The sequence below is a fragment of the Hevea brasiliensis genome, unplaced genomic scaffold (assembly GCF_030052815.1).
Source record: "Hevea brasiliensis isolate MT/VB/25A 57/8 unplaced genomic scaffold, ASM3005281v1 Scaf562, whole genome shotgun sequence".
Taxonomy (NCBI): Eukaryota; Viridiplantae; Streptophyta; class Magnoliopsida; order Malpighiales; family Euphorbiaceae; genus Hevea; species Hevea brasiliensis.
Window position 1 is genome coordinate 21,243 of NW_026615098.1, and position 24,540 is coordinate 45,782.

Sequence of the window (24,540 nt, forward strand, 5' to 3'; positions counted from 1 at the left end):
ACTTTGAAAACTTTAAAAACTTTACACCAAATTATAATAAAATACTTTTAGGCCATTGATAATTCAAAACAAGTTTTGAAAACTTATGATAGAAATTTGAGGGATTAAAAATAAGTATCATTGGTTTCTACTCCTCAAATCTTTTCACACATATTCCTAAATTCCTTAAATTATTCTTGAACTATATGTACCTTCAATTTTGATATTCAATGCAGTTTAGAAGGTAAAATTTTCTTTCTTTATCTTCTTTGTCTTGTATTATCTTATAATGTGATTCTTTCTTTAAAACACAAGTTCATCATCAATTCCATAAATCTTTTTATTTATCCTTAGAAAAGCACAATACTTAAAATAAGGTTAATTTGATTCTAGTTAATTTTGTTATCATCAAAATTCATACTCCTTTAAACTTATAGGGTCAACAAAAAAAGATTATGCATATTATGAGATATTTGAGTCTTTAAGGAAAACAATATTATTGCTATTTTTTACAAACTACAAAAAAACAATATAATAAATTCTTAAATAAATTTAATTATGGAGGCTTTGAGATTTGTCAATTTATTGTTAAACAATATAATCATTTAATCATGAAAATTGATATTATAATGAAAATAATAAAGATACAGTAAAAAGAGAATTAAATATTTAGCATAAACGATAATAACTATTATAATTACAAAACAATCTCTATATAAAAAGTGACTCGTTGCAACACCAATGAAAAATTTATCACATGGTAACACCAAAGGAATCTTTACCTACTTTAATAAACAATAAATTAAAGAAAAATAATAATATTATTATTTTTATAAATTAAAAAAACAATATAATAAATTTTTAAGTAAATTTAATTAGAAAGGCTTTGAGATTTGATAATCGGTTGTTAAAAAAAATAATTATTTAATTATAAAAATTAAGATAAAAATATTTAAAATAAAAATAAAAAAATTAAATAAAAATAAATACTTAATATAAAAGACAATAATTATTATAAATATAAAACAATATCTATAAAGATAGGTGACAATATCAATTAAAAATTTGCTACATAACACTAAAAGAATCTCTGCCAACTTTAAACTCGCAAAAGTTTTTCTTTTTTTTTTAACTAACAAAAGCTTCATTTTTATTTCCACTGGCATAAGTTCAAACTTTATAAAAAAGAAAAAAATGCAAACTTTATGTGTTATAAAAAAAAGTTCAAACTTTATGTATAATGGTTAACAAGGATGATTAATATTTTTACAAGGAGAGAGCATTTTTTTTTTAATTTTTATATACTCTTGAAATATTATATAATTTTCTATTTTCAGTTGCTTTTATGTCAACATATTCAAAATAATGATTTTTTTTTAGTAGTTGCTACAATAACAAGCAATGCTAAAAGGGTAAATTTTCTTCTAATAAAATAAATAAATAAAGGTATATTTTCTTGGGACACAATTTGCTGTGTTGCTTAGTAATTATTGCTGTGATTTTTGCTATTTTATGGCAAAATTTCATTTCACTACACAGTATACAAATTAATTTATATAACTCATCTCATTGACATCTGTTAGCAATTTAAACACAAGAAACATGGATTCTCATGCATTTAAATTCCAAAATTCATCATGCATTTAAATTCCAAAATTCATTTTTGTGCCATGTAAGTCTAAGCAATGATCACATGTAACACCAACCATGGCTATTATTCACATTCTACATATCACCAAGACTTTAAGTGAATTTTAACAATATAATTTGATAAAGTATAAATCCTACTCCTTATACTGTAACAGTTTAAGTGTTATGAGTCAAAATAATTTAGACAGAATACTAACTCACTAAATTATCTCATATAAATAATATATATATGTGTATGTATATGTATTTTATGCGTGTTTATATGAAATAACAATATGTCCAAACAAATTAACAACTAATTCAGGATGATGCTAGAGATTAAATTATGATCAAATCATAACGCTACAACTATATACTTTTTAATTTTAAAAAAGAAACAAATTACAAAATTGTGATAATAAGAAGTAAATATTTTATAGTCATAATTTTCACAATTTATCATGATTTTGTTTTCTTTATGATTTTATTCAAGTTTTTTTTTTCTCCAAGTAAAAGATATTGGTTGTATTTTTTTTTCTTTTATATTCATAAGTTTTATACCGTACATAGCATAATTGTAAAGTATAATATTTAATAAAAAAGAAATTATGAAGTTCAAGAATCAATAAAAGATATTGTGGACAGATAGCAATAACCGAATAGAGAGTTTTTTTTTAAAAAAAAAAAAACTCTATATTTACCCTAAAATTTAAATTAAAATAGAAGGTTTTATATTATAAATTATTTTATTTAAATTAAAATCTGAAAAATATTTTATTATCATTTAAATTAAAATAAAAAAATTTTATATTATACATTAAAGTTTAAAAATTACTCTAAGGATATCAACTGTTCAAATTTTTATGAGTATCCAATATATATTAACAAGTAGAGTTTTTTTTTTTGTATTACTATATGGGTAAATTTTCTTTTAATGTTGTTACGTGGTACTCACCTTATAGAGTATTATTATCATTATTATCTTTTAAATTTTTAATATTTTATTTAATTATAAAAAATAAAAATAATACATCTAAAAATTAGTAATATAATATTATTAAATAATCATGTTATAAATTAATTTAAAAAATTAAAAAAATTTTATTAAAATTAAATTAATTAAATTAAAATTAAATTAATAATAAAATTTATTTTATATATATATATTGCCTATCGTGCATAACACAAATATTCTACTAATTATTATAATTACCGATGGATTTTAGTTGAATGATACCTTCTGAAGTTATTGAGTTTGGGTTTTAGTTCGAGAGAGGAAAAAAAAAATTGTAGTTTTGAGGTCCAGCCCACGATCAGGTTGCCGAGAACAAGCACAACCCAATCAAACTCGAAGATCTAACTCACGGGCCACGCGCGGACAGAAGAAGGCAAGATCCCAAGAAAACACAGCGAAGCAGCCGAAATTAATCAAGAACACTGCACTCTCTCAAGCTCGCACTCGTGCTTTGTCCGCTTGTATGCTCTCTCTTTTCTCGCGTTTTCTCAGCTGCCAAACGCAGTATTTTATCTCACACTGAAGAAGGTGCACTTCTTAAAAGCATGAAATCAGCTGTTCAATTGGCATTTTCTTCATCCATTATTTCCGTTTGCTTTTTTAGTTTTCTTTATTGTTGGGTCTGGGCAATGGGCAAAAGGCGAAGCAAATTTCATTTTCTTTTCTACATTGACAATGGTCTTTTTCCCTTTCAATCTCTTCTTGAATGATTTTCCTTTATGGATTGCGCATACTACATTATTTGATGTTTATTTTTCTTTGGTGAGTTTGGTTTTAATGCAGTAGAAGGAGCTGAATCTGATTTCTGAGCTATGGTTGTAGCTGTGGTGGCATTGATTTTGGGTGTCTTATTGGGAGGTTTTATTTTGATTCCTCGACACCTTAAATCTGGTACCTTTTCTCTTCCTTTCCTTGCTTTCGTTTCCTGTCTATTTCTCTTCAAGGTATCGTCGATTAGAAATTAAAGTTTCAGGGAGTAGCAGAGAAGGTACTTTCAATCTCTTACTATGTTTTGATGGGTAAATGTTTGTTCAATGCAGCTCAAAGACAAAAGGGGCACTCGACTACTAGTGAAAAGAAGGTGCATGTAATACTGGAACTTTAAGGCTTTGTTTGAAAGTTCCTTAATTATTCAATAGAAATGAAAAGAAAAAAAAGTCCTAAAAGACATTATGATAGTACTTGCATTACATTCTCAAGTTCTCAATTTGCTTGCTGTGGAACACAAACTTTGGACTGAAATATTTTGTACTCTGAACTCCCAGAGATTTTACGACTGTTAGAATTTATGTAATCATCAGTCTCATGAAGGATAAGTGATGTGGTCCTTTTTTATTTAGTTAAAAGTTGATGCTTCTTGGATTGTTGTTAATTCACAATTTGCATTCCAAATTCTGGATACGTGCATGCTTTTAGAGCTTGATGCCTTGATCCATACTTTTTTTGCCCAAAGCTCTTTTTCTTTGCACTGAGCACATTTTCGAGGAACTGACTTCTTAACCATAGACTAGCTGCTCATTGACCATAAAGAATCTATGTTTTCTTTCTATCACCAAGAGGAGAAAAAGGCTACTAGCCATTGGAGAGAGCAAGCTGGAGAGAGGACATAGAGAGAGGGCATGGCCTGCTTATGTTGATGCATATAAAGTTAATTATTTATGATTATCTACACTGCATATTTTGATGACCACATCTAATACATATTAAGGACTATGCACTTTTCATTCTTGTAAATTGGTTGCTGATATGTTACTGTAGATTTGTTACTATAAGTGACAAGGTATCATGACTTTATTATGTTTCAAAGACTGATGGGATGGACAAAGGACCTACAAAGCGAAGATGTTATTCGGTTCTATTTCTTTCTTCCAATAGCATTTATCCAACTTGTGTACTCTATATGTTTTCAATAAACTATTTCTTTTTCTTAGGCATCCAAAGTTTACAGTAAAGCCGAAGTATCTCTGCATAACAAGAGAACCAACTGTTGGATCATTATCAAGGAAAAGGTATTTTCTTAGGTTTTAGTTCAATCTTCCGTATGAAACTCTGAACTGGCTCTCATTTTAGCTTGATATAATGACAAGGCTTCTTACTTACTGCACTTCCATCTTCTATGACTATAGGTGTATGATGTTACCTCATATGTAGAAGAACACCCTGGTGGTGATGCCATTCTAGCACATGCTGGGGATGATTCAACTGAAGGATTTTATGGGTATGCATGTGTCAACTGAAATATTTTTCCTTCTTATATATTTCAAAGAATAGTTTATATCAAATAACTGTCATCATCAATATTATCTTGATCTTTTCGCTGCCAATGTTGCGTGATAGTAGTATTAGTATCATAATTCTGTAGTGAATTGTACCAACTCATTAGGATCAACTTAAAATATTTTAACTGGGATTTATACTGGGTTGGCTGAGCCCGCCTTTAGCTGTGCTTCAATCTGGATATGGGATAAGTTTCCAGTTTGGCAATTGTAAATCATCAAATTATTGTTCTAGGGTTCCAACTCCAAACTATCTGTAAAAAATACTTCACATTGCCACTTAGCTCTCTCATAATCTGTCAACTTAGAAATTTTTAATGTGGGAATTCTAATTGTTTGATAAGCACTATTTGAATAAAAAAAAAATTCGCATTTCTCTAGTTCTCATCAAAATCTAATAATGCATTTTACTTATTTCCCTTGCCTAAACATGTAGTGTTTACATATTGTACTGTATTTTAATTGTACTGTTTGCCTCAACAACTTTTCCATTTTGAATTCTTTGTGCAGGCCACAACATGCTACCAGGGTCTTTGACATGATTGAGGACTTCTACATTGGAGATCTAGAGCAGTAATTTTTTTTACCCCATTGGATCGCAAAATTGTCCAAACAAGTGTGTTGAGAGAATATTATTCTTCTGTTGGCTTTCTGCCTTTCACCAAAAATTTTTCCCGTATCTTCCATATTTTTGGAATCATCTCTTCATTAACTTTGTGAAACTAGTAGCCTCACCTCATTCCGAACACAGAATACATTGCTAATATAAATTATTTGCAAGTTTTAACTTTTTAGGGTTTTAAGTATTCAGTTCTAAGATTAACATATGCCAGAACATTTTCAAGCTTCAAATGTAAGGCCTCAACGTTTTCCTGTTCAACGGATCATGATTTTACTCCGTCCTCAGAAACACTCATGCAATTGCCTGGAAAATGTCATTGCCACAGGAGAAATTTGAAATACTGCCGACTGACATTTGATATTAAACTGTATAAATTACATAGAATACAGAACAAATATCACCGCAAGTTACTAAATCAGCCCAAGACAAGAAGATGGCCAAAATTGAAGAATAAAATTGATTGAAAGGAGATTTTTAAAAAAATGAGGCTAAAATTCCTAAATCTCTAAAATCAAATCAAGAACGGAATGGTCAACCCTCTCCGAGAGTACAACAATCCACCAAGAATCCTGCTCCCAAAACCCTAACTGCCCATTGGATCCTTAAAAGCGCGAAAAATCACGAGAATTTCACCCGTTAGAGCCAATTTCTAAACATCAAATTTCTTAGGCTGTCGCCACTGTGTCCAACTCTTTGCCAAAGAGCCAAGGAAAGAGGATCTGGGAGGAACTCCTTTCTTCCCATACAAGTGTTTGCCACCCAAGTCCGTGTAAATTGGGCCCTTACCCTTACTTCTTTCGATCTGCGCGGAAAGGGAAGGTTAAAATAATAATAATAATAATAATAATACAAAAAAATGAAACTTGCTGATCAAAATGGCTAAAATAGAAAGAAATCCTCAAAAGAACAATTTTTTGGATACTCCACTTTAAAAAATTCCTCTCAAAGCAACACGACCATCCTGGAATTTAATTAAATCCTAAATTCACAAAAGCTTTTAACTAGCATACCTTGCCTATTTTGCCATTCTTCAAGTGGTACCGTATACCAGACCAATTTATAGACTGAGAGAAATGGGAACTGAATGCAGATATGGGGTATAAGAAGTTATCCACCAGCAATGCAATGAATACCTGTTGCATTGTAAATCATTTTGTTAATATTAAATTAGCTGCAAGTCATCAGTTATTTACATCCCACCCCAACCCAAATGATATTTGGACTTCTATTGAAACTTGAGGCCCTTCTGCAAGTATACTGAATAATTGCTATATTTCATATTTCCAAATAAAACCATTCTATTTAGATAATCAATCATCTTTTCACCCATAGCCTAAATGCTTAATAATACATCATGCCAACTAATCTAAGGAGAGATTGAAACCCTTAATTTTAAAAGGCAAAGAAGATTAAAATCCCCCACCCAAATATACAATGGCAAGGACTAACCAGAAGAAAGTCGAGGTACAGGATAGAGATGGTATTTCATTGTAAAGCAGACAATCACCAGACCAATGTAAAACACTTGGACCATCTTAAATTTTTTACATAGAGGACTTCCACATCCAGAATGAAGTATAACAAGTATGCAACTCCACCAAAACAAACTAGAAATACTCACCAGAACCCAGTTATAAGTTGCAAGAGAGAGTCGAGGTGCCTCAGGGGATAGCATGTTGCACAGTTGAACTTCTATCCTAGTCAAATTCCACATTGAGAAAAGTTCTATAAAAGTGCACACAGCTAGGCCAGTGACCAGTAACAACCCTGGGGAAAAGCATATCACTCAGCTTTAAGGATATATCATGCCATTGCATAAGAACAAAGCCAAATCTCAGAATCAATTGCAGGCTCTAGCTCTAGGTCCTTATTTCTAATGTATGTCACATTTTGCAGATGAATTAAAACCCACACATGTGAATGTGAAAAAAATTGCTTGAGTTTTAGATTTGAGCGATAAAAACACTTGTTAAGGATGTTGCCATTAAGCCAAAAAAAAAAAAGAACATTTATGATCTTCAAACTATAACCAATCACTATATTTGCTGTGTAATCATGTGTATTGAAACACCTCAAACAGGGTGATGGTGTATTGGGAGATCTAATTGCAGTTTGATATTGGTTACTGGAAAACCATCATTGAAAGAGTTAAAAATGGCAGGAGCAAATGGAAAACTTTATCACAGATCATTCTACAAGGCAAATCCTACATGTTTCACCTTAAACTCAGAATACCACCTTCCCCAAAAAAAAACTCCAGCAAAGGAGCAGAGAGAGATTTTGATCTGAATCAGCATACAACTTTTACTTATTTTTTAACAAGTGAATCAACAAATCAAAGTGCAGTAATGTGCTCACCATTAGAAACAAAGATTGTTTCCTCATGTGCATATCCTCGGATATAGATTCGCAGTGCTGCTGCAACATGAGTCATAGCCATAAGGTATGGCGCTACAAACCCCCATGACAAATAGCAGTGGGAAGAAAATAATGCACGGTTCATTAACCAATTAACCTTCGATATATATGATTCCAATACAAATGTTTGCTTCCTCAAGTAATTCCAGTACCTAGATAAAAGTCAGTAAGTCAGCATGGTTATATTGGGGGACATTAATGTCTAAACAAGTGATGTTACAAACCTTGAAAAACTGAGATCGCTAGCAAGGGGGTGAGGAAAAACAGCAACTGGAGGTGATGTAATAAGCCTCTTATGAGCACCTATAAAGGGATGATAAAGTGAGCCATCTAAAAAGAATGATAACCTATGCTAGCACAAGGCAGCTTCTAACTAAAACTAAAACCAGCAAATTTATGATTTCATTACCAGCTAGAGCTGCAAGAGTCATATCATCAGAGTATCCACCATCTCGTAGTCCTGAGACCACACCATAGCGGTCATATCTAAAATCATCAGCATGCATCTGAAAAAATCCCGAACAATTAAGGCAACTTTTCAATCCTGTGCAAACTTTTAAAAGCACTCTTGTAGGTCCTTACCATCATGCACCCGCCCCATAGAAAGAATGTTCTTCCACCAGTGGCAAAGCCCATTGAACAAGGCTGCTCATAGAAATTATTCAACATTTTCATGAGTAGAAAGAAATAAAACTGGGTGAAAATGAAGAAAGCTTATACAGAATGCAGTCAAGCCAGTTAATAACTATCCTAAAAATATCAGTACACAAATACACAGTTTGATAAATACTTGCAATGTTTTTTCAATAGGAAACATAAGTCCAAATCCATTGAACAAAATTTGATCCAAATTGCTTGGCAGCAACCCTTCCTCAACAAATATATATATATATATATATAGTGTTTGTGTGTGTGTCTGTGTGTCTATATGACAACAAAAAAGGTGAACACCATACTTGCCTAGAGTGTTCATCTATAACATTATTGCAACTCAAATTAACAAAATTTGAAGAGATATATCAAGTTTATATTCTCAGGTTACAAGCAACCTGAAATTTCAGTGAAAAGTCTCATGATTCTTTTTTTTTTTTTAGTTCTTTCCTTATATGAAACTGAAAACAGGATTTTTTTTTCCAATACGGTGCTTCCAATAGACAACCCTGTTGCAAGAATCAATGACTTGCTCCTATCCTAATTCAACTGAACTAAGCCCACAATTTTATCTATATAACAAACTATAATATCACCTGCACGTCATAAAGCTTAGAACATATACAATGAAAATTAAAGTAGGAAAAGGTTATTAGCCCGTTATACCATGTGATATTCATAGATGCAATAGCTTCCTAAACTCCCGGAAGGCAGATCAAGAGGGTATCCAGTTTGAATAAATATCTGCCAGTCATTACCAAAAAGTTAAAACCATAAATTGATTCCATAGTTTAGATCACTATATTGATGCACAAATAACAATAACAAGAAGTCATACCTCAGGATTTTTTTCCATTTCAGCAGTCAGGGCTCCAATTGACCCAGGGTGCAGTCTAACATCATCATCCAAAAATAATACATACTTGCTGTCTTTGTGCATTTTCTCTACACCAAACTATATAACACCACCATGACACAAATTCAATGCTAAAAAAAACCTTCTAGAGGAGATAATAATAAAGGCAACATAGACAAGTACAGGCAGAGGCAGGCTCAAGTTACTATATGATCTAGCAAATGTGTCCTGGTTTTATAGATGCAATTTGTATAGGAAGGACATACAATGTTCAGTAAAATCAAGCATCTAACCCAAAGAAGAAAATCCCACTTGACAAGAATTTTGGAATTTATAGCCATGCCGTGTGAATGAAAATAACAAATCATGTTTGTGACATGGACACATAGTTGACCAAAAGGACATTGTTAAAGACCATTTAATAAGTTGTGAACCTGTTACATACCAACTGGTTGTGAATTTTCTGACTACAAGTTGTTGACAAACCAGCTATAATAACTCTAACATCAACATCATCCTGCATAAATTTTTTAAAAAATTAATCGATTAGTACTAATAATAGCAATAAATAAATATATAATTAAGAATCAGAAAAGCAAAATTAAAGTTCAGTTACAGAATTTATAAATTTCACAATGCTCATAAAACAAGTATCTATATTTATTTAGTCCATATTTCCATATTGAGACTTCTTCTATTTTTTTCACTTCAAAATTGAATATATAATTGGTTTGCCTTTCAAAATTGCCCTTGAACTCAAAAGGTTAGAGCATAAGCACAAAAACAAATGCATGCACTGCACACACACACAGAGTAAAACAATTGAAAATCAACAAAACTTTTATGAACGCCAACACAATTAATGATGCTTTATCACTATCATAGGGAATAAGTTCCCAAGATGGATGAACAAATCGGGATAGCAGGAATTTCTTACAACAAGTGTCAATTCCATGCACATGATATTATAATTGAAGTCTTTTCCCAATTGATAAAAAAAAATTTCATAATTCTAAGAAAAAAGTAGATTAGTAAAATAAATTATACCTTAAATTCTGTTATTAAGCGAGATACAGCATGGTATGCAGGGTCTTCCGTACTTTCCACAACAAATAGGAATTCCAGAGGACCACCATAAAGAGATGTGATCTGCATTAACCAAAATCATAGTTAATAACACTTGAAAAAAAATCGAATTCTCCAACCAAAACGGAAAGTCTAGACAAAAAAAGAAACATAATCCAGATGCTGAAGAATCATCTCAAAGAAAAAAAAAAAGGATACATGTCTTCAAAATTCTAGAAATCCAGGAAACTAAAAGACTTAATCAACTTTATTAAGGGATGAGTGTGGGGGGTGGGGGGAGGAAATTTTAAAACTTGAATGTGAAGCCAACAGATTGATAGACATAGAGCACATATTGATTTTACTTCTCTTTGTTGCATGTAATGCAGGAAAAAAAATCTTAAGATTTAAGGGATGACAAGAAAAATAAAATTGCCTAAAAGAAGTGATAGGTTAACTTTCTGTTTAGCTGTGCGGGAAAAAATGGGGTAAAGAACACCGAAAAGGTGCCCCAGAATAAACAACTCACCTGACTTCTCCAATTATGTAAGTTGTGTTCTCCAAACCCCTTTAAGGGCATAACAACAGTCACTCGAGGCAGATTGACCTGATTTGAGTGCTCTAGTTTAGTAATATCATGAAAAAGAAATGCAAAGCTATTGCCAGCTCTCATACTATTCTTCATCCGCTTGATCTCTCTATTCCTGCAAGAGAGAAAATGATACTGATATTTAAAAAGCAAAAACAAGTTAAACTAAAATGACAAAGAAGGATGAAAAATAAATACAGAGCTTTTAAATTACGTTCACTAATCCTGATACCTGACAAAAGCAGCAAAAGCCCACCCAATGGCAAGTGTTAAGCAGATCACACATCCCTGCAGCATGAATAAAAGATTGCAAGTTAAAACTACATCCTCCTAAAGCATTCAAGATAGAATGATAGGGACACAAGGGCAGTGGGTGAAATTAAAACAGGTGTAATAAAGCAATTAAAAATAAATAGTCAAACACTAAGCACCTTATGGATGACCTTATGTGTTTTGGAGTATATAACAGCCATGATTAAAAAAAATATAATATATCAAGCTGCAACATTCAATATCGCAATATCTTGCAAACAGAATAACTACTCAAGGTATGCAATACAATTCACATATAAAATATGAATCCTGAACAATTAGGACATTAGAAGCCAAATTTGATTAATTCTTATATGGTGCCATCAGGGAAACCAACTAGCCAAGTGAACTTAGCAAAAATGCAGAACCTTTAGTGTAATATAATTTCATCAAACACTTCGAATTCAAAGACATCATTTGACCATTCCTTGCCCAATTCCGTCCAGTACCCATATAATCAATCATCCCTCACTCTTTACTAGAAATCGCCCTTTGTTGGAGTGGATGAAATTTTAGTAGGTGAATATCTATGTGTACAAGAAAAGAAAATATCCATATTTAAGCATGGCGCAAGTATGGGCTATGTTGACTAAAGAAAACAATCTTTCCCTATAAAAGGAAGAGATAGCTGCTAATGAAAAAATATAGAGCAAAGAGAACTGGAGAGGGCTGAAAAGAGAGTTTGAGAGAGCTAGCAAAATGAGGAAGAAAAGGAAAAAAAAATTTGAAATTGTGTTTGTAAATCCTTTGTTTTAGTAACGAATTTACGTTTTTCTTTCTCCTACATGTTTTAGCATAAATATCCCTTAAATTTCTTAGTTTTTTCTTCCTTCAAACCCAACAAATGGTATCAGAGCTTTTTTGATCTTGAGAGACCTAGTTAGAGTTTGTTCTTGTTAAGAATGGGATGGCGGGAGCTACACATTTAAGCAAGCCCATGATAGCCTACAGGACGAGGGTTGTTTCAAGAAGAAAATTTTATGTTTTGAATGGATAAATTTTTCTGATGAGAAAGTGCACCGAGACAAAGAGAACAATGGTGAGCAAGTGCACCTAAAAGAAGGAGAAAAATGGTGAGAAATGCACCAGAAGTCAAAGCAATGGTGAGAAGTGCACCATGAAAGAGTTGGCGATGTGTTCCACCAACAACAAATATGGAGAGAAGTGCTCCATCAAAGCAAAAGAATATCATTAAACTTGGAGAGATGTGCTCCAAGACAACCAAACAAATCAGAAAATTGAAGATATTTGAAGACTTGATTGAATTCACAACTCCAGCAAAATTCTTATCAAGGAGAAGTGTTGGAGTGGATGAGATTTCAGTAGGTGAATATATCTATGTGTACAAGAAAAGAAAATAGCCATACTTAAGAATGTTGCAAGTATGGGCTATGTTGACTAAAGAAAGCAATCTTTCCCTATAAAAGGAAGAGATTGCTGCTACTGGAAAAAGATGGAGCAGAGAGAACTTGAGAGGGCTGGAAAGAGAGTTTGACAGAGCTAGCAAAATGAGGAAGAAAAGAAAAAAAAAACCTTTGAATTTGTGTTTGTAAATCCCCTGTTTTAGTAGTGAATTTATGTATTTTCTCTTTTACTTGTTCTCTTTGTTTTTCTTCCTTCAAATCCAACACCCTTCCCTACCTAATGCAACTTCCAATGCCATGACAAATGAAGCAGCTACAAAGTATATTAGCTTAGATTAGAAACATTAAACAAACAGTTAAAAAGGATGGACTTTTCAATAACAGCCAACAACGATACAGCCAATAAATAATCACATCATAGCATCCAACAGCCGAAAGTAGACCCATGAGAATGTCCTCAACAGCATGGTCAACAAAGAAAGAAATAAAAACATTGGAGCACCTCCTTATCTCTCTCCTAACCCATCATAACTTAACCCTGATTATATTTAAAACACTTATCCAAGCAGCAATTAAATATTAAGAATAGCTAATAAATATAGGGCTGAACTTTATTCAAGCAGTATCAGAGCCAAAATTCCAAGGAAACTGAAAAAAATAATATTTCCACTAAAATTAAGAGAAATAGGGTGCTAGTGTTTGCAAACCAGACCATAATAATTTACACATTGTCTAGGAAATCTGGATAAAAACAAAGGTGAAATAGAAAAGGATAGAAAGATGTCCTGGGATATCTTGGAACTATAATACCTACACACGCTACTTGATCACTCAAAATTTATGTTGTAAAATGAAATTATATAATCCCAGATAAAAATTCTAAGAAAAGACTCATGTAAGTGACAAAAATTCAAATACCTTTATCTGACCTTCATTATGCTCCATAATTTTCATGTCACCCTCACACACACCAACAAAAGAAAAAAAAAGAAAGAAGAAACGGTTCCGAAGTTTTTATATGCATCTGTGTAGTGACATTCGTTTCATAAACTGTGCAACTGAGGTCCAAAGGTCAAGGAGCAAAAAGCTAATCAATATGGGAAAAGTTAGATTGTGAAAATCGCAGCAGGTAAAAGAAAATAGAATTTTATAATTTAATCGCAATCACTAAACCAAAAAAAGGAAAAGAAAATGGAAATGAAAACTTGAATGCCGTGAGGTCGTGCAGAAGAATCCAATGTATTCGAGGCACCATAACTAACCAAACAAAATTTCCAAAACTAAAAAGCATCACTCAATTTGGCCTGAGAATTACCAGGTCCCGAACAGACCTGGATCTACATAAGAAAAAGAAAAACTATAGATGTAACAAACCTGGATCTGAATGAAAATAGCGAGAGGACTACAAAATGCTCTGCTGAGAGAGAAGAGAAACCAATCCAAATAACTCAACGCCGGCATTGTTTCCCCTCTCTCTCTCTCTCTCTCTCTCTCTCTCTCCCTGTGTTCCCTAGAAACTACAACACAGAACCCTAAATTTTAGAAGCACAATCTCTCCGGCTCTCTCAATACGCACATGAGTCCACAAAAATATCTCGCTCTCAAATAGGAATGGAAGGAAACGGCAAAGAAAACATAGAGAGGGAGAGAGAGGAAAGAAAAATAAAAAAGAGAGAGAGCTTATTTTTATATTTGGAAGGAAGGCCCCATTTCCTCTATCATTTTCTTTTTTTTTTCTTTTTTTTTTTATTATAAGAGTAATAAAAATTGAGCAATGAGAAGGTGACGACGAAGAAGAGACCGTTAGATACGAGAGGAGATTTGATTTCATTGTTTGTTTACTGCTTAAAAGGAAAGAGCAACAATGAGAAGAAGAAGAAGATGCCGCTTTCTGATCCGAATCTTCTCTCATTGGCGTCGCTTTTATGACACCTTGTCGCCCTTTTTTTATTAAAAAAAATAGTATAATAATTTTAAAATTATTTATATTAAAATTTAAATAAAAATAATTAAAACATATATATAATAAAATATAATACCTTATAATAATTTTAAAATATTAAATAATTTTTTATACCCTAAAGAGAAAAATTTTATTAGTTTATTACACATTTTTATAAATATAAATGCTCAATTTTATTATATAGAATCATTCATCATGTGTACTAATTTTATTAGTCCTAAATGCAATGCATATATAGAATAGAATAATGTGTTTCCTTACGCGCTAAGCGAGAAAAAATACAAGTTGTGTATACTGTAGAGTGTGGATTAGAGGTATACGTGTACGCTAAATGGTTTAAGATACTAAAAAGTAACATTTCTCAAATTTGATATTAGGCTTGCGAATCTTGAAAGAAAGAAACTCTCAACTCAACCAATGTTAATTATGTTAGGCTAGTTTATCAAAGACGAAGCGTCCAATGACAATAAAAGAGTGTAAAAAGAAACAAGCTTTTTAATTTTTCAGTAACAATATATGAGAAGTAAAATAAAGATGTGGTTGCACAACTCCAGCTGTGGTGATCATTGTCACGATAGAATTGGAGAGGAAGAAGAAGATGGTCTAAAAATAATTGTCTAGTTGCGAAGAGTGTGAACAAATGAGGCAGTGAGGAGATGAAGCCATATGCCAAGTAGCAGCTTTCACATGGCTTGCCAGCTATTTGCTTCCAAAGTCAAAATGACCACATTAGCTCAAATGTCAATCCAACGGCTCATCATGTGGCCCAGTCAATTCAAAAGTTTCTTTCTTTTCGTTTTTTTTTTTTTTTTGAAAAATAGAATGATTATTACTCATTCACTCCCATATATGATTAAACGTAGGATCCATGGCGAACAGTCTAAAGCTACCGGTCACCCTCATTTGTTCCTGCTTTCTCTCTGGGAATGATTGTTGGCCTTTTCACATGATTAAGAGGATTGTTGGCCTTTTCACATGATTAAGAGCTGAATTATAAATACAAATTAAATGTAAATTGCACAGTAAAGAATTTAATTTCAATGCATATAAAGTTACCTTTTTGTTACTTGAAAATAAAACAACTTAGCAGCAAGAGGAAGGGGTGGAGGGCCCAAGCTTAGGTGGCAATCCATTATGACCTTAATGAATATTAGAGAGAAGGTGGCCATGTTCATCATGGACATGAAATTAGTATAGACAGCTTTATGCAACACAGCCAAGGAAATGGACTTTTCCCTGCATTTGGTAAATCAAATGGGAAACTTGTCCATAGCTAGCTGCTTCTTCTGTCTATTATTTTGGTAGACTGCAAACGTGCAGGAACCTTTCTTTTCTTTTTTCATTAGCTTTCCACCATTGATTTGTTGGCAAAACTTCAGTGATTCTAAGCCCATGTCATCATTTACCTGAATTTGAAATTTACAGCATCTTGTAGAAATGATTTTCAACTGCTTGCACATTTAAGTGACTTGATACAGAAAATATAAAAGACATGATTAAGTGACAAATCTAGTAATCTACCAACTTATCATTCAGCTGTGCGTGCAAGTTCAAACGTGGGATGTGATATGATGATAAAACCTCTGAAAGAAAACAACAGCAGAGGCAGAAGAAGGCCCGCATACCATAATTTCATTTGCTTGTGCGAAATTTCTCACACAAGCTAAAAAGCCAACAGTTATCAAGGCCTGTATTCTAATTTTGTAAGTGCCCTCTATATTTTTATTTCTAACTGCATCAATGCAAACACATTCATGTGCTCTTTTTGTGAGCCGAAATTGTACTTGAACAGAAAGCATTCGAAGAACTCACCCTCGCCTCCCTGATGAAGCCAAATATTGCTGCCAAAAAATGGAAAGAATAAGACAAAACTACACATTTCTGTGCAAAAATTAAATGAGGGGATAAAAGAGAATTCGATTCCAGGCCACAAAATCTCAAGTGTGTAACTTCAGATACTACCTAGTGGAAATTTCTGGCACAAATGTAACCACCAACGGGTGGAAATAGGGTGAAACTTCAATTTCCCATTATCATGTGTAACCCTATTACTGATAAAATTCTTATACTAAAGTATTTTGCAAAAGAAAAGCCAAAACGAAAAGCATAAAGATAACAATTTTGTGTACTTAAAATGCAGTGGAGTTTCCATGCAGCTTCCACATGAAGTTTCATTCAAGTACAAAAGTACAATCTACTTATCATGTATGCAGACCTCATCATTGTTGTTGCTACCAATTAAGTGGTGAAGAAGCACACCAGCAGCAACACTGACATTCAAACTCTCCACGGCCAAAAAGGACCGGTACTCTTCACTTGAGCGCTCAAGATTTGTTTCTTCAGGTTCCAAACCATCATTCCCTCCCAATGTTACATCCACAGGAATATTTTCAGGGATCCGAACTAAATGGGTACATGATCTCTCGACTAATGGCCTCATGCCAGCACCCTCACTACCCAAAACAAGAATTGTGGGTTCACCAGGCAAAATTTCATTCAAGGAAACAGCTTTTGGAGAAACAGAACCTCCAAGAACTCGCCACCCATTTTCAGCGGAAGATACTAGGAACTGCATCATATTCTTGCAATACCTGAGCTCCATTAGTTCAAGTGATCCTGCACTTGCTTTGCTGACAACCCCACTTAAAGGAGCTGAATTTTTTGCACATAGCACCACCCCTGAAGCCCCAAAGAAGTAAGCAGACCTAATAATTGCCCCCAAGTTCTGGGGATCTGTAACCTCATCCAAAGCTACCCAAAGAGAACCTTTCTCATCCTCAGGCAAAACAGGCTCCAACTCCTTTATTTTCACCATCTCCAATGGTGAAGCATCCAACACTAGGCCCTGGTGGGGGCGATTATCAACAACCATATTCAGATCATGTTTTGAAACTTCCTTTATGCTTAACCCAATTTTTTCAGCCATCCTCAACACCTTATCAATCCCTTTCTTGTCCTTCTTCTTCTTGTTATTACCACTCAAATCCAATCCTTCTTGAACATACAATGCATAGAATTCTCTTCTACCAGCTGAAAGTGCAGCCAAAACAGGACCTACCCCATAAACCCCTTCGCCAACCATCTTAGGTACAGTTGATTCAGTAGCTTCTCCCCATGTCTTTCTACCCCAATTTTCCTGCTTATTCCACCTTTGAAGCGCAGGCTTCTCAGTCCTACCTTTCACATCTGCCATTCCTTTGAACGTGTTTTTTATCTTATCCCATCTGGGATCATCAACAACATCCAATTCATCTTCCTCTTCATCAACACTATCGTTCCTTTCTTTGTAACCATTGTCATACTTCCTGTCCTTCACCCCACCCAACATTCTATTTCTATTTTCTTTATTCCTCACCGTATAATTGCTCTTCTTCTCCAAAGCAGTTTCCACTGAATCCTTCCAAGAAGATCGAGCACTTCTTGTAACTGCCCCTTTCTCTAACCCTTTTGCAGGCTCCTCCCGAGACAAGGAGTGAGTTTTGGCAACTGCTCCTTTCTCTAACCTTTTAACCGATTCCTGCCATGAAGAGCCAGTAGTGACTTTCTCCAATCTTTTGGTCGATTCCTCCCAATGAGAACGACTGATGTTTGCACTTGCCCTTTTCTCAAACCCTTTCGTTGCCTCAACTTTGTCAGAACTTAACCAAGGAAGTGACTTTCCAGCTTTCAATGCAGGACTCCCTTTACCAATTCCCTGGGAATATGAACTAGAAAAACTTCTAGCTCTCAGCACACTACAACATGGTACGGCACTTATAAGCCTAAACCCATTTGAAACACTTCCACCTTTAGCTATATTACCCATTTCTCTGTATTTACACTGACACATAGTTGAAGTTTTATGTGACTTGTAATCAAACTCTAGCTTAAGTGCTGTAAAGCAGACGCATTTAGGGTTTAATGGGGGTTTTAAATGGAACCCGATTGGCAAAGATTGGGCCTTTGCGGTGTGAAATAGTTCAAAGCATCTGAGATTTCGAGAAACCCTAAACACCATTGAAAATGCCTGGATTTTAGCAATATTAGAGTATCTTGTGTACATTAGAACTATAGAATCGGAAGCTAGTAGATAAGTTTGAGAGTAGTAATAAGCAATTCAAAGGGAAAAGAGAGGTACTCAAATCAAGCAGTAAGCATGAAGCCTTTTGGATAATGTAAATCACTGTGCTTATCCCATATTTGCACCAGTAGACGGTGGCTTCCCTCCATCGCCATGGCGAAACTTGTGCTTTATACCCTTATCTGCCTCAAACGACGCCGCGACAGCGAAGAATAGCCTGCTAAAATGATGCCATGTAGTGGGCTTGTATTTGGGCCAATTTGTTATTATTATTATTATTATTATTATTATTATTATTTTACACACCAATGTTTAAAATACATGTATTATAGGTACATTTATAATATGTAAATATCTTATATATAAAGTATATGTAAAAATATTGCTAAAATTCAAAAATTTTTCTAAAACTCTCTGATTCTTTTTTTCAACGAGAGACTTTTCTTTTTGTGTTTGATTGATTTTTCTTCTGAGACTTAGTCTTCTGTTTTTGTTGAAGTAGTCGTTCATCCCCAAGGATGGAGGGGCTAAGGGGGCACTAGGCCCTGAAATTTTTAAAAATTTTGAGAGTAAATTGATAATTTTCCATTTAACACTAAAAATCTTTTGTAAATAACATCACTCACTCCTCCTTTCTCCATTCTGCTCCCTCTACTGTCAATAAAAGAATTCACTCTTTGCAATTTATCTCATCACTTCCACTCTACTACTTTTTTCAATTTTATTCCATAATTTTTTAAATCATTTGTCTTTGCCTAATTCTATATGTAAGTTCTAACTTTTAACTCATTTTAACTTTATAATTTTTATTTTTATTTGTTTAGTTTTTATCTTTTTTTCTTATATAAAATCTATTTCATTGGATTCTCATTGTTTTATTTTCTGTCATAGAATAATATATAGTAAATTTGAAAATTGATTTGATTTTTTTAATTATAATTATTGTTAATTTTTCTTTTATAATTATTGTTAATTTTTCTTTCTATTGATTAATTATTGTTTGATAATTCTAGTTGGGCAATTTCCATTTTTCCAAACTTAAACCCTTGACTCTTTGCATTACAAGATATGGTTTGATTTTAATAGCACATATATTTTTCTTCTTTTTTTTGATTGATTTGATTTGAAAATTTTTATTAGGTTGATGAATGTAGAAAAACTTTATTTTAATATGAATTTAAAATATCATATGATTTTTTTGGAGGATATATCATCTGAATTTTTAAATCTATTTCAAATGAGCTATTCATGAATCTAACTAATTTTATAATAAATTAACTTTCATCCAAACAATTTGAGATTAAAATTAAATTCAAATCTCTTATTTGAAATTATTGTATCTAAATATTGCACAATAGATAAATTGTATGAAGCTGAATTTTGATATGAATGGAATCAATCATACTAGAATTGTAATACCCCAAAATTTTAAATATTTTTATTTTATGAGCATTTTTGATATTTTAATTTTATTTAAATTTTAGGGTTTTTTTTTTAGATTTTTCGGATTTTAAAAATCGAGTTTGATTTTCCGAAAATATAAACTTTGATGATTTTTAAAAATTAATTTAAAGACCACGTGGCAAAACTAAAAATATATTTGGAATCTACGAATTTTTCTGAGTTTTCTAGAATTTTTTTCGGAATTTTTGGACCTCGTTTTCGGTCCCGAGGCAGAGTAAAAATTCAAAAATTTTATATCCTGAATCGAACCGGCCGAATCGAACCAGACCGGATTGGACCGATCGAATCGGACCGGCCTTTTCTTTTTCTTCTTTCCTTCCCCGCGCGTGTCCGACCTCCTCCCCTTTTCTCTCTCTTTTCTCTCTCCTCCCTCCTCCCCTTGCCGCGCCACCTCCTCGCCTCCCACCTCGCCGGCCGCCTCGCCTCTCCCCACGGCCGGCCACCGAACGTGGGAAAGCTCTCTAGAAGCGACGCACAGCACGCGCGCGACCGTTCACCTTCCCGGCCAAAATTCGGCCGATCCGGCCACCAATCGGACCGGGTCTTGTGTCTAAACTCATCTACTCGTCGAGAGCTTTCCATAGACACCAAGAACACCGAAATCCATCGAGCGGTTTGTCCAATTTTTGTCCGGAAAGTTTTAGCCCATTTTGACTTTCGGGCTAGATTTCTCGCAAACCGTGAATCCTACGAGAAAACCGAGAGTACCAGAGCGCTCCACTCGTCAAGAGTTTCGCGGCGACATAAATTTCGAATTTTTCCGATACCGTTTTCGGTGGATCCCACGGAACTTCGCAGTGTCTTTTCGAGTATTAAATGAGCTTAGAAAATTCTGAAAAATTTATGTACTAACCCCCGTGCCGTGGGCTTTGTGTAGGTATCTTCAATTCGCGGAAATTCGGCGATTGCGGTTGCGTGAATTTCCGGCGAATGCACTGCTACGTAAAAGTCTCCGAATTGGACCGAGGTTTTGGCTACCCCCCATTGTCAGACGTCCCGAGCGCGTTCCCGAAGTCGGAATCGGCAAAGGTAAACCCGAACCTTGTTTTTTCATAATTTTCTAGTGCTTAAATAGGATTAAAAATTCATAAAATATTTGTGGTAGCTCAAAAAATTTTGATTCTTTTTGCAATAGCCTAGTAATATTGCTAAAGACCGCGGGGCAAAGTTTTAGAATTTTTAGAGCTTGTTTGGATAGTTTTTGCAAAAATGATCAATTATAAGGACTAAATTGAAATTTTACATATTATGATGGATGACTGATTTGATGGGCCCAGGAGGGGCTGTGTGATGTGATTTAGTTGTGGATATGTGGATTGTGAATATAGAAATGTGTTTTGAGCCATTTTGCAGGTTGGGTAGGTCCTAGGTATATGGGAGACTCTACCGGATTTTCGGCACGACTTAGAACGTATTTGGTCTTTTCTTGATTGTATTGAGTCATTTGTATTAAATAATTATAATGTAATTGTCAGGTGAGCCAGGACAGCCTTCTTCCTCCGCCCAGTCGCCACAGTAACCGTTGTCAAGTCTGTGAGTAAAATATTAATTTTAATTGTAATTTCACTATTATTATATGTTCAAGCATGCCCATGCATCACTTATATGCATATATCTATGTAGATAAACTTTAGGCACGATTTATGTTGCATTCATAACTGTGAAAGTGCCATGTATATTGCTATGGTAATTTGGAGCAGTGTGCGTGCGTTGGCGTGCGTGTGATGTGGTGTGGACTATGGATAGGACGGGTAGTCACGGCTTGAGATCTTCGCTGGGACCCGACCCTTCGGGGGGTAGTCACGGCTTGAGTTCTTCGCTGGGACCCCCGATTTGGTTTATTAAGCGAAAGTCCGGCATAAGTTCTTCACGCACTGTTGGATTTAAGAGAGTCAGATAGGGATCGGCTCCATATATTATGATTGATATCACTGGGTGTGTGAGTGCCCTAAATTACCTTTATGATGTTATGATGTGAAAATGTTGTTGATGTTGCATTTCACTCTACAGGGTGCATTAGTTCTATATAGTTATAGAGATTATGGTTAAAATTGATATTTTACTCTCTGAGTCGAACGCTCACTCCTATTCAATATTTTTTTCAGGCCACAGGAGGATATTTTTGAGATTAACCTGCTTTCTTCCTCGCAGGTCGATTATTAACGTTTGTATAAACTTGTTAAATCTTAGAATTTCTGCATGTGTTAGAAATGTTTATTTGATATGGGTCTGTAAACTAAATTATTATTTTGGACCTGTAAACTTAATATTCTATGCATGTTTGATGGATTGGATGAGGGAGCTGAGCTCCCATTTATTTTTATGCTGATGAGTATGTGGAGGGTGAGTTGAGCTCCCTAATTGAGTATTTATTGTGTTTACAGGTCGGGTGAGTCAAAAACTCTCCGTTGAAAGGTCCATTTTATGGTTGGACTCTGTCCGGTTGATTTCTTGAAATTCAGCCCAAATGGGCCTTAGAGTTGGGTTAAGTGAATAGTTAGGCTTACTACGGGCCTCGGGGGCTTTAGGCTGACCCAGGTCCTAGTGCCGGCCCGGCCCATAGGTTGGGTCGTGACAAGAATATTTTAGAATTTGCAGTCCATTTGCACATATTTTCTTTTCCTTCACCAAGAAAAATATAAAATTGTTTGATTTTCTGCATAGATTATCTGTTTGATTTGTTGCTGATAATTGTTTGATTTGATTTTTTTTTACTAATAAAAATTACTCATTGTATTCATTGATGTTGTTATATCTTTTCTATATAAATCTTTTATATACTTTATTTGATAAAATTTATTTAATAGTTGCATTAATATTGTTACCTTAAATTTATATAAATATTGACTGTGTTTTAATTTTTATAGATATGGAGTGATTTTTTTAAAAAAAATCAAACACTGCAGAATCATTATCATCAATCAATCAACTTATTCAACCAGCACCACCTAAGCAGGTAATTGTTAAGGAAGTTGAGGTCAATATAGAAAACATTCCTTCTAATCCAAGACTACGACCTAACATAATGAGCAATCCACTTGATATTAAGAATCAGGTACGTAGAGCTTACTTACTTAAAGGTTCATGTCAACCACGCCATCATAAATTTCCTCAAAAGGTAGATGGAACTCGAAAACGAACATTTATTGCATCTTGGTTTGATGAATTCAATAGTTGGTTGGAATATAGTATTGAAAAAGATGCTGCATATTGTTTATATTATTATCTTTTTACAACTGAGCGTAGTGAAAGAGGTCATGATATTTTTATATCTAAAGGTTTTACTAATTGGCGAAAGAAAGAAAGATTGAGAGAACATGTAGGAGACCATAATAGTAATCATAATAAATGTTGGTTAGCTTGTGAAGATTTGATGAATCAAGCTCAACACATTGAAGTTTCTTTTTCAAAACAATTAGAACAGTTAAAAATTGAGTATCGTTGCAGGTTAAATGCATCTATTATATGTCTTTGTTATCTCTTGATACAAGAATTGGCTTTTCGAGGAAATGATGAGTCTGAAAATTCATTAAATCAAGGAAATTTTCTTAAATTATTAAAAGTTCTGGCTTCATGTAATGAAGAAATTAAAAATGTTGTGTTGAATAATGCTCCTGACAATCTCAGACTCACATCTCTTGATATTCAAAGCAGCTGCAACTGAGACAACAAAGGCTATCATTATAAAATTGGGAGATGATTTGTTCTCTATTTTAGTTGATGAATGTAGAGATGTATCAATTAAAGAGCAAATGACAGTTGTCATAAGATATGTCAATGGATCTGGATGTGTCATTGAAAATTTTATTGGTCTTGTGCATGTCCATAATATAAATGCAGCATCTCTTAAAAAACGTATTGAGTCTTTGCTCTCTACTTATAGCTTCAGTATATCTAGTTTGAGAGGTCAAGGCTATGATGGAGCTAGTAATATGCGAGATGAATTTAATGGCCTTAAAAGTTTGATTTTGAAGGACAATTCTAGTGCTTATTATATCCATTATTTTGCTCATCAATTTCAACTCACACTTGTTGCTGTTGCTAAAAAGCATTCAAGTATATGTTTTTTTTTTCAATACTGTTACTCGTTTGGTTAATGTTATTGGAGGTTCTTGTAAACGCAGGGATATGCTTTGAGAAAAACAACTAGAGAAATTGTTTGAAAGAATTGCAAAAGGTGAAATAAAAACTGGACAAGGTCTAAATCAAGAAATGGCATTGAAGAGACCGGGAAATACTTATTGGAGTTCTCATTATGGTACGCTTATTAATTTGAT

At 33.7% G+C, this 24,540-nt stretch overlaps 4 protein-coding genes across 6 annotated transcripts; 2 read left to right on the plus strand and 2 right to left on the minus strand.

Annotated features, from left to right (window-relative positions):
* The first annotated feature begins 2,986 nt into the window (after positions 1-2,986).
* Positions 2,987-5,686, plus strand: LOC110655091 (cytochrome B5-like protein). Its single transcript, XM_021811267.2, has 6 exons — positions 2,987-3,151; positions 3,407-3,514; positions 3,664-3,704; positions 4,555-4,632; positions 4,750-4,841; positions 5,410-5,686. Exons 2-6 carry the CDS (start codon positions 3,436-3,438, stop codon positions 5,474-5,476), a joined length of 357 nt encoding a protein of 118 aa, XP_021666959.2. The 5' UTR covers positions 2,987-3,151; positions 3,407-3,435; the 3' UTR covers positions 5,477-5,686.
* Positions 5,687-5,852: 166 nt separating this feature from the next.
* On the minus strand, positions 5,853-14,612 carry LOC110655090 (uncharacterized). 2 transcript variants are annotated; one of them, XM_021811266.2, is made up of 15 exons: positions 14,151-14,612; positions 13,695-14,033; positions 11,333-11,388; positions 11,041-11,215; positions 10,494-10,595; positions 9,892-9,963; positions 9,429-9,545; positions 9,257-9,334; positions 8,522-8,584; positions 8,349-8,445; positions 8,164-8,242; positions 7,880-8,091; positions 7,143-7,288; positions 6,532-6,654; positions 5,853-6,323 (listed from the first exon to the last, which is right to left on the minus strand). In XM_021811266.2, exons 2-15 carry the CDS (start codon positions 13,728-13,730, stop codon positions 6,171-6,173), a joined length of 1,509 nt encoding a protein of 502 aa, XP_021666958.1. In that variant the 5' UTR covers positions 13,731-14,033; positions 14,151-14,612; the 3' UTR covers positions 5,853-6,170. The 2 variants fall into 2 exon arrangements, with proteins under 2 accessions (XP_021666958.1, XP_021666957.1); XM_021811265.2 differs by lacking the exon at positions 13,695-14,033.
* A 1,197-nt stretch (positions 14,613-15,809) lies between these two features.
* Positions 15,810-19,044, minus strand: LOC110655092 (uncharacterized). Of its 2 annotated transcripts, none has more exons than XM_021811268.2 (2): positions 16,955-19,044; positions 15,810-16,145 (listed from the first exon to the last, which is right to left on the minus strand). In XM_021811268.2, exons 1-2 carry the CDS (start codon positions 18,779-18,781, stop codon positions 15,990-15,992), a joined length of 1,983 nt encoding a protein of 660 aa, XP_021666960.2. In that variant the 5' UTR covers positions 18,782-19,044; the 3' UTR covers positions 15,810-15,989. The 2 variants fall into 2 exon arrangements, with proteins under 2 accessions (XP_021666960.2, XP_057998555.1); XM_058142572.1 differs by lacking the exon at positions 15,810-16,145 and adding an exon at positions 16,329-16,580.
* A 4,827-nt stretch (positions 19,045-23,871) lies between these two features.
* Positions 23,872-24,319, plus strand: LOC131177545 (uncharacterized; the record flags this gene model as incomplete). The annotated part of the gene is made up of 1 exon (XM_058142573.1): positions 23,872-24,319. A coding segment is annotated over exon 1 (448 nt), but the record flags the coding sequence as incomplete, so codon positions are not given.
* Positions 24,320-24,540: the final 221 nt, after the last annotated feature.

What these genes read in the sequence shown, in the direction of transcription:
- LOC110655090 (XM_021811265.2), bottom strand. Translation starts at nt 14,237, where the DNA reads ATGCCGGCGTTGAGTTATTTGGATTGGTTTCTCTTCTCTCTCAGCAGA. An exon ending in AACAATCTTTGTTTCTAATG is followed by an intron (nt 7,289 to 7,879) that starts GTGAGCACATTA and finishes GCTTTTCCCCAG; the next exon opens with GGTTGTTACTGGTCACTGGC. An exon ending in AGAATGGCAAAATAGGCAAG is followed by an intron (nt 6,324 to 6,531) that starts GTATGCTAGTTA and finishes CTTTCCGCGCAG; the next exon opens with ATCGAAAGAAGTAAGGGTAA.
- LOC110655092 (XM_021811268.2), bottom strand. Translation starts at nt 18,781, where the DNA reads ATGTACACAAGATACTCTAATATTGCTAAAATCCAGGCATTTTCAATG. An exon ending in GTAGCAACAACAATGATGAG is followed by an intron (nt 16,146 to 16,954) that starts GTCTGCATACAT and finishes TTTCAAATTCAG; the next exon opens with GTAAATGATGACATGGGCTT.
- LOC110655091 (XM_021811267.2), top strand. Translation starts at nt 3,436, where the DNA reads ATGGTTGTAGCTGTGGTGGCATTGATTTTGGGTGTCTTATTGGGAGGT. An exon ending in TCCTCGACACCTTAAATCTG is followed by an intron (nt 3,515 to 3,663) that starts GTACCTTTTCTC and finishes TGTTCAATGCAG; the next exon opens with CTCAAAGACAAAAGGGGCAC. An exon ending in GGATCATTATCAAGGAAAAG is followed by an intron (nt 4,633 to 4,749) that starts GTATTTTCTTAG and finishes CTATGACTATAG; the next exon opens with GTGTATGATGTTACCTCATA.